Genomic DNA, 11,608 nt, shown 5'->3' with positions numbered 1-11,608 from the left:
TCACCGAGCGGCTTGGTTGCCCACCAGACCCACAGACGTCTCTGTTGGGAGGGGGAGAAAGGTCTTTAATCCCCTGAAAATCTGACTTACGGGGGCCATTTGTTAGAGCAGCCGCCTTACTTATCCTAACATGTGCCCGAGATACGAAAGGTTCAGGGTTGACAGGTCTGTAGCCTCTCATTCGGCCCCGGCTTTTGCACGGTTTCCAGGTTGTGTTCCTCGATCTCCAGTCCCTCTCGTCGGAATCAGGCCACCTGGGTTTTCCATTTCTGGGGTGAAGTTCAGATACTTATGTTTTGTTTGTTCTATTTTTAAGATTGTATTTATTTATTTGACAGATAATGGAGGGGGGGAGAGAGAGGGAGAGATCGTGCACAAGTGGGAGGAGCGGCAGGCAGAGGCAGAGGGACAAGCAGAGACAGAGGGACAAGCAGAGGCAGAGGGACAAGCAGGCTCTCACCAAGCCTGGAACCGATGCGGGACTCGATCCCAAGACCCTGGGGTCATGACCTGAGCGCAAGGCAGACGTTCAACCGACGGAGCCACCCAGGCGCCTCAGATATTTATGTTTTGACAAAGAAATTCTTCCTTTTTAAAATCAGTGTCATATGGTTTCACAAACCGTAAGATCCTTCTAAGCATAATGTGAGAACGGATGAGGGGTTTCACGGCATAACAGTGATAAACATCTACCCAGAAAAACAGCATTCACAGAGTTGAAAGGCAAATAGAAAAAAATATCCTTAAAAATATTAATTAATTATTTTTTTTTTTACTGAACTCTAACTGCCGTATGGTGTTCTATGGGTTCCAGGTGTACGATATGGAGACTCAGCAATCGCACACGTTACTCCGTGCTCGCCACATACGCGTAGTCCCCATCTGCCACCACGCAAGTATTGTGATCGCAAATATCTTTGAAATCAGCGCAAGAGGATAAACAAAAATAGCAAAATAGGTAGAGGGTACAAGCGCACAAAATAAATTCGCATGAGTCCATAAAGGAAAAAAAAAACCCAAATAACCGAAACGACATGCAACAATGTTCTATTTCACTGGGTTCACAGAGACGCGCACTGAACTACGGGGAGGGACGGTTATTGTCCCAACCTTAGAGTCTTGGGAGCCGAGGCTCAGGGAGGGTAAGGAACTCGTTCACGGCGAAACTGCGGGCTTGAGCAGAGCCGAGATTCTAATCCAAGTCTCACGAATGCAGGCCTTTCCTCCTGGGGCCTCCCCACCTGCCGTGCCAGGTGAGTCCTCATTGTGGGGTCATGTGCACGTTGCAGGATGTTGAGCAACATCCCCGGCGGCGTCTACCCATGAGGTGCCGCGGGGAGGCGCACGGGGGGCAGGCAGCTAGGACCGTGCACCTGAGGTGGGGCCATCAGGGAAGCGCTGGACGCTGACATCAATCTCCGACCCAACCTGGGAAGGCAGGTGAGCTCAGTGTTTCCTGCTTTACAGCGAAAAGGACAAAGCTCGTCTATTGGTTCCTTCATTCAACAGACATTTACTGAGCACCCAGCAAGTAGCTGACCCCGACCCAGCCTCTGAGGAAGGGGCGGCACCACAACTCCCGTCCTCACAGAGGCGACGTGCCACGGGCAATAAAGGAATAAGTGAAGCGTGTGGTATTTGGGGTGATAATAAAGGCCTGGAAGATAAAGTGAGGATGTGTGTGTGTGTGTGTGTGTGTGGATCAGGCAGAGGGATGCTGGAGGGGAGTTAGACCTTTAAATAAGGTGGCCAGGCCCAGCCTCCCTCAGAAGGTGGCATTTGAGCAGAGACCTGTAGGCGAGGGGTTTTGCTCGGCTGTCCGGGGAACGATGTTGCACAGAGAATAGCAGGTGCAAATGCCCTGGGGCCTCCTTGGCAGACTAAGGAATAGCAAGTGTGGCCAGAGCAGAATGAGGGGGGTGGTGGGTGCCCACAGAGCGCAGTGGGAGGGAATGGTATTTGTGATGTGCAGGGTGACCTCCCCAGGGCCATTTCCGGGAAGGGCGCTCCAGGATGCACGCTGGAACTCCGGAGCTCTCCTTTCTAGCTGAGTCAGGCTGCATGAGCTTCTGTGTCCTCCGCATGGGCCCTGTCCTAGAACTACGTCCTCACCTGAGTCTGTGACTCACCTGGCCTGGCCAATGCTGTGGGGATGGGCAGGTGTGGAGGGCAGGGTGTGGTGTATAAGTGCGGGAGCATCGCCGGCTCCAGCACTGGCCCGTGGCCGCTCTCGCACGGCCTCCCGTCGGGCCGCAGGCGCTGGCGCAGCGATGGCCCTGCTCCTGCTTGTCCTGCAGGCGGCCTGCGCCTTCTCCCTGGGGGTGGGGCTCTGGGTAGTCTGCAGCCACCTCCTCCGCGCCGACGTCCCCGCGGCCGTCGGCCATCCCGTGAGGCTGCGGGTCCTCCATTGCCTCCTGGAGCTGTTGATAACGTGGGTGAGTCGTGGCTTCTGTCCTCCTCCTCCCGAGGGCTGAGGGCCTGGTGGGAACGCGCGAACCGGGAGGGTCCAATGTGCTCGCGGCAGCGCATTGCCCGTGTTGTCCGCGGGTCTGCACGGCCTGTGTTGGGTAACGCATTAGCCAACAGGTTCCCGAGCCCTCGGGGGTGTTGCTCAAGCTGCGCCGGGCTCGCAGCCACCAAAGGAAAAGATGATTTACTTCCTCAGTTAAGAGGAAAAAAAAAAAACCCACCCTTGCTCTGCTCGCCTTGCTTCCTGTCCGCACAGCGCGCACCGATGTGCTGTCGAGTTAGGAAAGAGTTATTCTGAAGTTCGAGCCCCATCACCTCCTACCTGCTGGAACCAGCGACAGCAAAGAGACACGCGGCCAATTCGCAAATTAGTACAAATGAGCAAAACTGCAGAATGTGACCTTAGATGACCTGTCTCTATACGTCTTGTTACCTTGGAGAGACGGGCAACTATTCATATGACATGGTCGGGTTCTGCGCGTGGTTCCTGGGGTGTGCATTTATTTATTTATTTATTATTTTTTTTTCTGGGGTGTGCATTTAATAAAACAGATACAAACGGATCCCGGGGGATCCGCATCAATGTTGCCCACGGGGACCGGTGGTGACGCTGGGACTCCAGAAGGTTAGGTCTCTCACATGAGGAAGAGCGATTGCCAGCCTCCGTGCAGGAGGAGAGGGACCCGCAGGTGGATGATTCCTACCCGCGGGGTCGGCGTCTAGAAAAGCGGGAGACTCGATCTGTCGTGGTTTTCCTGGCCTTGGCCCTCATAGTCCGTAGTCTGGGTTCCCAAACGTGACTCGGTTTCCCCATCTGCAGAAAAGGGGAAAATAACAGAAGAGGGGGAAATAACCGGCAGCGTGGCTCTGGGGAGGGAAGCCATCCCACGTGCGGGTTAGGATACCTGGCGCAGAGCAAGCCCTCAATTAGTATCAGCCTTCCTGCTATTTATTTGTTGATTTTTAAAAATTTAAATATTTTATTTATTTATTCATGAAAAACACAGAGAGAGGGGCAGAGACGCAGGCAGAGGGAGAAGCAGGCTCCGTACAGGAGCCTGATGTGGGACTCGATCCCGGGACTCCGGGGTTACGCTCTGGGCCGAAGGCAGAGGCCCATCGCGGACCCCCCCGCTACCCCCGGCGCCCCTGGTTTGGTTCTTTTCTACAAAGATGTGTTGCGTGACTGCTATGTGTCGCCTGCCGGTCCTCGCTGTGGGGTCAAGGATGGACAAGAGAAAGGAAGTCCCAGACAGAGCCTGCCTAAGTCAGGGCAGGGTCGGTGGGGGGACAGTGAGAAGCAGCAAATCCGCTCCGAACACGCTGATTTGCGGGGCGGCAGGTGCGAGGAGGCGCGGGGCACTGGCAGGGGGTGCGACAGGGCTCCTGAGGCCAAGGTTCCCCGAATCCCCAAGGGCGCCCGAAGGCGAGGGGTCTCTCAGTTTGGAGGGAGGTAAAAGTCTCTCCACGTGCACCGGCCTCTGCAGGAAGCGTGGCGTCCCCTTCCGTGAGGAGGGAGGGTCACCGGCCGCGTGGCGACCGCAGCGGCCGAGGCTCTGTTAAGCGAGGGGAAGCACAGACACCTTCAGAGCGTGCGGCGTCTGCTGCAGATACTGCGAGCAGCTGTGTGCGCGCCTCGTTTCTCCGAGCTTGTAATCGTGCTGACGGGCCGCCAGCTCTTGCTACTCGGTGTCCTAACCAGGAGGCGCGGGCTCCATCCCCCCGCACGCCTACCTACCTGTTCCGATGACTACGATTGAAGAACCATCACCTTCCTCTGTAATCCCACATGTTCTACGTGTCGAAAACATTGTGTGTGAGGTTCACGGGCATCACCGAAAGCCCAAGTGGCCTTGGCGCAGAGCGAGGGTGCCCGGGGCGGAACACTTTGTCTATTTTTACTTTTTATGATGTGGACTTCCAGACCTCCCGCAAAGAAGATAAGACTACTCTAGAGACGCCCTGTGCTCCCTCCCCCGGCGCTGGCTGCCAACTCCTGGCCAATCTTGTTTCACCTGTGACCCCACCCCCCCACTCCCTCCTTCCCATTTCTTAGGAAGCAGATCTTGGGTCTCATATTTTATCCAAAAGGTTTCAGTAGGTATCTCTTAAAGACAAGAACCCCTCCCCTTTTAAAAAACAACCACAATGCAGGCCCTTGGAATGGCCATGTTGGCCAGGCTAGTCCGGGAGGGCGTCCCTGGAAAAGCGAGGTCATGTCCAGGCCACGGTGGGGGGCGTTCTGGGTTAGAGGGACCCCGGTGGGGTGGCCAGAAGCCTGGTTGGAGAGGCTGGCTGTCAGGTGTCCGGGGGAGAGAGGATGAGAAGCAATGTAGGCCGAGGTGGGGTGGGGCTACTGCAGGTGCCTTCGGGCCCACGGGGCGGAGCAGGGCTGTGGTCCCGTCTGCCCTCCAGCCACCCCCCCGCTGTGTCACACCTTGAGACCCTTCCTGCCTCATTCCCTCTTCTCTCACCAACAGGGGATGATTCTCGAGAAGCTGAGAATCTGTTCCATGCCCCAATTTGTCCGTTTCGTGCATGATCTGGTGCCACTCAAGGAGGATCCGGATGTCGTGGTCACCGACCTCCTCTTCGGGACAGTCCCCGTGAAGCTGTACCAGCCCAAGGGGTTGTCCTGCACCCCCAGGCCTGGCATCGTCTTCTACCACGGAGGCGGGGCAGTCATGGGGAGCCTGAGTAAGAATCCTTCCCTTAGACGCCCACCTGTTGTGGGGCAGCCTCGGAATCAGGGCTGGGGGGCGCCCACCTTCCATCAGGAGGCCACACTCCCGTCACCCTCCTGGCGGCGATGAGCCAGGCTAGGACAGGGCACATCCAGAGGGTTAGTGGGTCCTGGATCATTCCAGTGGCAAAGATACGGAATGTCTTGCTCCCTTTCTGGAAGTAAGGAGGCCTGTGTATGGAATATTATATATATATGCACATAATCCATGTCTGTGTATCTGTGTATATACATGAAGTTCACACAACATAAAATTGACCACTTTATTTTTTAAAGATTTTATTTATTTATTCATGAGAGACAGAGAGAGAGAGAGAGAGAGAGAGAGAGAGAGGCAGAGACACAGGCAGAGGGAGAAGCAGGCTCCATGCAGGGAGCCCGACGTGGGACTCGATCCCGGGACCCCGGGGTCACACCCTGGGCCGAGGGCAGGTGCTCAACCACTGAGCCACCCGGGCTGCCCCTAAAATTGACCACTTTAAATGGTACAATTCCGTGGCATTTAGTACATGTACAGTGGTCTACAACCACCACCTCTATTTAGTTGGAAATAATGATTTTTTAAAATTTTTTTTTAAATTTAATTTTATTTATTTATGATAGTCACAGAGAGAGAGAGAGAGAGAGAGAGGCAGAGACACAGACAGAGGGAGGAGCAGGCTCCATGCACCGGGAGCCCAATGTGGGATTCGATCCCGGGTCTCCAGGATCACACCCTGGGCCAAAGGCAGGCGCCAAACCGCTGCGCCACCCAGGGATCCCGATTTTTTTTTTTTTTTAAGTAAAAAACAAACAAACAAAAAAGCACATGCTTTTGTTTCATGCCTGGTATTGCCCGGGACGTATTCTGGTCCAGACAGGAGAACCAGAAATGTGAGCAAAGCTAATGAGAGGAAAAACTCACAACTGAGACCACTTTATAGTCTTCACCTCCCCTACACGGGTGCCCCATGGATTCGGGGCGGGGACACCTTCATTTGGTTCCAGCCCTGCCTTCTAAACGAATGCCAGCAGCCACTGCAGGAGCCTTGGAAAAATAAAGGACTGAACGCAGCCGCGGGTTCGGTTTGGCCTGCGTGTCGATCGGCCTTACGTGATCTTGCTAACAGTCGCTGATCCCCCGGCAGGCAGCGCGGCAGCACCTTCCACGCATTGTCCAGCCCCGCACGGCCCTGCTCTTACCGTTGTGTCCCCTCCAGGGAGGCCTCGGGCCGGGGGACGCGCCGCATGCGACGCTGGCCCAACAGCTCGCGGATCTTCCGAAGGAACTGCAGTCGCTGGGGGGCGAGCGACGCGAAGGGGCAGTTGTGGGGACAGGAGGGCCGAGGAGAAAGCCTAGGAAGCGGGGAGGTGGTCTGCGAAGCTCATTAGGATGAGCCCGGGTCCCCCGCAGGCGGGCGGCGGGGGGAAGGGGCAGCCTGAGGTGGCGGCCGGGCGGGAAGCCACTGCCTCCGGGTGGACGCCAGAACCCTTCTATCTTCTAGAAACCCACTATGCCATCTGCTGTCATCTGTGCAAGAAGAGTGGCTCCGTGGTTCTGGCGGTGGGGTGAGTACAGGGAAGGGCTGGAGCTGGGTGCTGGGTGGGAGGCGGGACCGGGGCAGGTGGGGACCCGGAGGGACACGGGGACTCCAGGGCAGGGGAGGGGCCGTGAGCAGCCTTGAGGAGAAGTCTGGAGCCTCCAAGAGGCCTTGGTGGACACGGCGCAGGGGACACCGGGATGGCCCTTCCCTGAGCCTCCACATCAGGCACACTGAATACGCGTGACCGGCTGTCCCTGGGGTGCTGTGGCTCATTCCCCACCCCCAGCCCTGGGCACGCGGTCCCACAGGCGCAGGTGGTCCCTCCTCGTTAATCTTCCCTGCGGTTGCCTTTAACCGCACAGGCCATAGAGAAGTACCATTGTCTTGGCAGGAATACATTGCCCTGTGGCACAGCTGGCTGAATAAGAGTGAAAAAGTACAGGAATCGGTCCTGGATGAGGGAGCGGGACCCAGGGACACCACTAACGTTATAGTTCTCTGCTGCAGGGGGGAGGACGTCTTGATCCAGGTGGTGGCCACGATACTCCTTACAGCTCTGGTGGGGCTGAACCGCGACGTCGTGGGCCAGCGAATTTCTGCAAGAAAATTATTTTATGAATCCGAGGTAGACAAGGTCTTGGGGTTGAAACCTTGCTGTCCCAGCATGAACTCAGGGTAGCTTAAAACAGGAGGCATCATAATGGAAAAAGTTCGTTGAGCCCATAGAATATATATATATATATATATATATATATATATTTTTTTTTTTTTTTTTTTTTTTTTTGTGAGATGGTAGCATTTCTCACGACACCCAGATTTCTGGAATCTCTTGAAAAATAGGGAGGGCCTAGCGTGCCAGGTGGTGGGCCTGCGTGGCAGCAACCTGAGCATGGAGCTCCGGCACTCGCCTGGCACACCTGCCGGGCAGCAATGGTCCGGAGGGGACTCGCCGGCCTGGGGGAGACCCACGCGCCAACTGCTGCACCCGGTGGTGCTTAGACCTTACAAGCTCCTCCCATAAAACCCGCGAGCAGGGCAGGGCTACTGAGAGTAGAAACCCAGGCAGACCTGGAATTGCTCATAAAAGAACCATAAGAGGCGACGAGTGTGAGCCAAGGACGCACCAACAGGTACGTTCAGAAAGATGGGTTCGTGCTTGATGATTGGTAAGTTGTTGGCCAATAGGTGAACGACAGGGCTCTTGTGGTCACCGTCTGCGCCCCAAAGGGGCATCGAGGCAGATGGAGCAGCAGCCACCACTCCCCGAGCCTAGGTGCCAGGCACTGTGGTCCTCAGGTCTATCACTTCACTTGAACCTCATACCTTAACTTCACCTGCTCGGGCTTCCGCAGGAGAAGTTAATGGAAGAAATTTGGCCTACGGGACGCTAGCCACGGGTATTTTTGGCTCTGCTAGGGTGCTGGGTGTAAACTGTTGTTTCTTGATTCCTCTTCTAGATACCGCAAGTTGCCCCAGCATAAGTTCCCGGCGGCGCTAACAGACTGCTTCGCGGCCACCACCCACTTCCTGAAGTCCCTGAACGTGTACGGGGTGGACCCAGATCGGGTCGTGGTCTGCGGTGACAGCGTGGGAGGGGCAGTGGCAACGGTAGTCTGTCAAAAATTTTTGGGCTGCCCGGATCTCCCCAAGATCCGTGCTCAGATCCTGATCTATGCCCAACTCCAGGCTGTGCATTTCCAGCTCCCCTCCTATCAGCAGAACAAGAACGTCCCGCTGGCCAGTCGAGACTTTGCCTTCTACTGCTGGCACCGTTACCTGGATATCAAGCCCTCCTGGAAAAGCACCGTCCTGAAAGGCGCCCACTTGCCTGCTGAAGTCTGGGAAAAGTATAGAAAATGGTTGGGCACTGAAAATATCCCAGAGAGGTTTAAGAAGAGACCCTACCGGCCAGTGCTCCCAGAGCCCCTCAATGAGGCGGCCTATCTGGAGACAAGCCTCGCTCTGGATTTATTGAACTCACCCCTGATTGCGGAAGATGAGGTCATATCTCAGCTCCCCGAGGCTTGCATTGTGAGCTGTGAGTACGACCTTCTCCGGGACGATTCGCTGTTGTACAAGAAGCGGTTGGAGGACCTGGGGGTCCCGGTGACTTGGTACCACATGGAGGATGGTTTCCATGGGGTGCTTAGCACCTTAGACATGGGGTGTTTGCAATTCCCCTGCTCCACGAGGATTCTGGATTCCCTAGTCCATTTTCTAAAGAGGTTGTGATCATCTTTCCTTCCTGCTAGAGCTACGAGAGTACACATTCCACCAGCTTCTAGTTCCCCGGCAGGGCTCTCTCTTGTGACGTAGGTGATGCTGAGCGGGGCTAGGGAGGGGGTCGAGGTTGCCATGGCCTTCTTGCTTCAGGTTCTAGAACTGTGGAATGCAGCTTTCTGATGTCTGAAGGGAGAGCAGTAGGAGAGACAGGTTTGGGGGGAGGGTGGCGCTCTGTTCACGATCACCATTGGGAAAATTTGGGCTGACGGTCTGCAGCGGTCACCTGAGAGTGAACCATCAAGTAGGGCTTCCCCGAGGAGCGTTCAGGTTGGTCTGGGCTGCGAGGAGCAGGAGCGTCACATGTCACAGCTGGCTTTGGAATGAAGCAGGGACGTCATGTGCAGTCCCAAGGGTTTTCTTCAGTCCAGCTCAGAGGATGGGGCTCTGGTGTTCTCGATGGCTGGTGGACGTGGAGAAACTGGTGTCCCTCTCCTCCCCTGGGTACACAGTGACATTTCCCCTGCTATTCCTCTACCTCTGAGCTCGGAATCTTAACTGTCTGGGCAGGAAGAGTCAGGAGAGAAAGGATAGGTTTCCCATAATGGTTGGCACCTAGGGGCAGATGAAGACAGCCCAGAGCCACCTGACGGGGGTGCCCTGGAGCTCTCGGAGTCCAAGGAGCCAGAGGGATGGAAGATGTGTCAGCAAAAACGATTTCTGTTTTAAGACATGGAACCAACTCAAACTGGCCTAAATCAGAGAAAGAACCTATTGGTAGCTGTGAGTTCCAGGGATAAATCAGGTATGGTTTGATCCAGACACTCAAACAGTGCCACCAGCTGCCTTTTCCTCTTTCCTCCGTCCTGCGCTCCTTTGCATTTACTTCCCCGTCACCTCTGCCTATGATGGCCCTGAGCACACTTACATTCTCCGGAGTCAAGTCCGTTATTATAGACTTGCCTCATTCCCAGTCATCCCAGCAGAAACCACATTGTAACTCGATGGCTCTGTGGGCTCTCTGAGGGGTGTGTCCAGTTGCCACAACCGAGGGAATGGAATGGTTTGACCCGGGCTAAGCCCCGAGTTGGAGTGGAGGGTGGGGTCAATTCCACCCATGCTTGGGCAGAACAGGAGGGAGGGAGGGAGGAGTTTCCTCACATCAACACTTAACTCTTCTACGGTAGACATCAATGCTTACTCCGCTGGGTGGTTATCAATGCTTCCTCTGCTGCAGAAGCTAAGTGAACCCGGAGTCAGAGTACTTGGAAATGGCAGGAGATGTCAAGGAGTACTAGGCAAGGTGACCACTTGTCCCTGAGGAATAAATATTCCCGGGAAAGAGCTGGTGCAAGTTCCCAGGCTGGTCCTACCTGGTCTTCTGGAGGCCCTGTTCCTAGTTGGCTAACGGTTTTCATAGGCCGAGGCCCCGGTTTACTGCACAGAGGCCCCTATGCATGCCCTTAACTTGCTTTCAGTTGAATGTTTGTGCTAAAACGTGGGGCAAAGAGGAATCCCATTTGGTGGCTTCTGGATTCATTCATGGCAGGACAGTAGGTGTCTTTGTTGGAGAAATAGGAACCACTCACTGAAGGCGCTTCATCTGGTGGCCACTCAGCTGTTGAGCAGCACTGAGATCTAAGGAGCATGGTCCCTTCTAGAAGAGGTCTGTGGGTTGAGTCCACTCCTCTCCTGGAGTGTGGTCTTCATTGCTTCATTCCATCTCTGGACACAGGCGGAGGGACCGGGCTGACCTTCTGGGAAGTTGGGTGGCTAGCTCTTCTACTGCGGGGTGCTGCGGAGCGTGTGAGCAACTCGAAGAGCGTTCCTAGAGGCTACATTTTCAGGACTGGAAGTATCTCTGGATTTAAATTTCTACTTCACTGTGATGAGAAAACAGCTATTTCGAGTTGCTGCCCAGGCATTCTACAGCATGACAACCCTGCTCCACAGTCTGGACATGTAGATAAAAACCTCAAGCTTAGAATTCCTGCCATAAGTTCCCACTTTACTTTTCCCAGGGCACCTTTTAAAATAGCCACTTAGGGCCACACCCTCAAGAAGTGAGTGATCTCTGCCCCAGCCACGTAATCAGTAGCAGGTGCTTTCTATCCTGCTCTCTCTCCTGCTCGCTTGAGACCTGAGATAGAGGACTGGTCTTCCCTTGTCTCATCGCACCCCCAACTCTGTTTCTGGGATCTGTAAGCAATAAAACTCATGAGTCTATTACGTTCGTGTGAGTGTATTGAAACTGCACCTTCCATCAAAACGACCCTGGGTTTCCACTTCCCCAAGGTGGGAGCTCGGATGCTGAGGGAGCTACGTGCCAACCCCACATGGGTAGCTTATTTCTCCTCATTCAGCAGGTCATGATCTGCATATTTTAATTTAATATATCAACTATTAAATTTAATTATTAAATTTAATTTAATATGCCCCCACAACACACTTGTTTGTTATTTACATGAATTGTACAAAGTAGGTATTCTTAGACCCATTTAATAGATGAGGAAATGGAGGCCCAGAGCCATTAATAATACTGCTTATTTCCTGTTAGGTTCAAAGATGCGTCGTTGGCCGGGTACTGTGCATTGCAACCCTGATCCACCTGACAACACCTCCTTTCTGTTGTGCCCCGTGGCCCATTAGCTCT

The 11,608-nt window shown here is 54.5% G+C and overlaps 1 protein-coding gene across 1 annotated transcript; it reads left to right on the top strand.

The window, feature by feature from the left end:
• Nucleotides 1–2,270: 2,270 nt before the first annotated feature.
• On the top strand, nucleotides 2,271–11,181 carry AADACL3 (arylacetamide deacetylase like 3). Its single transcript, XM_025447813.2, has 5 exons — nucleotides 2,271–2,435; nucleotides 4,950–5,166; nucleotides 6,697–6,760; nucleotides 8,193–9,285; nucleotides 10,691–11,181. Exons 1-4 carry the CDS (start codon nucleotides 2,271–2,273, stop codon nucleotides 8,965–8,967), a joined length of 1,221 nt encoding a protein of 406 aa, XP_025303598.2. The 3' UTR covers nucleotides 8,968–9,285; nucleotides 10,691–11,181.
• Nucleotides 11,182–11,608: the final 427 nt, after the last annotated feature.

The sequence above is a fragment of the Canis lupus genome, chromosome 2 (assembly GCF_003254725.2).
Source record: "Canis lupus dingo isolate Sandy chromosome 2, ASM325472v2, whole genome shotgun sequence".
In the NCBI taxonomy this organism is placed as follows: Eukaryota; Metazoa; Chordata; class Mammalia; order Carnivora; family Canidae; genus Canis; species Canis lupus.
This window is presented reverse-complemented; position numbering and strand designations above follow the sequence as displayed.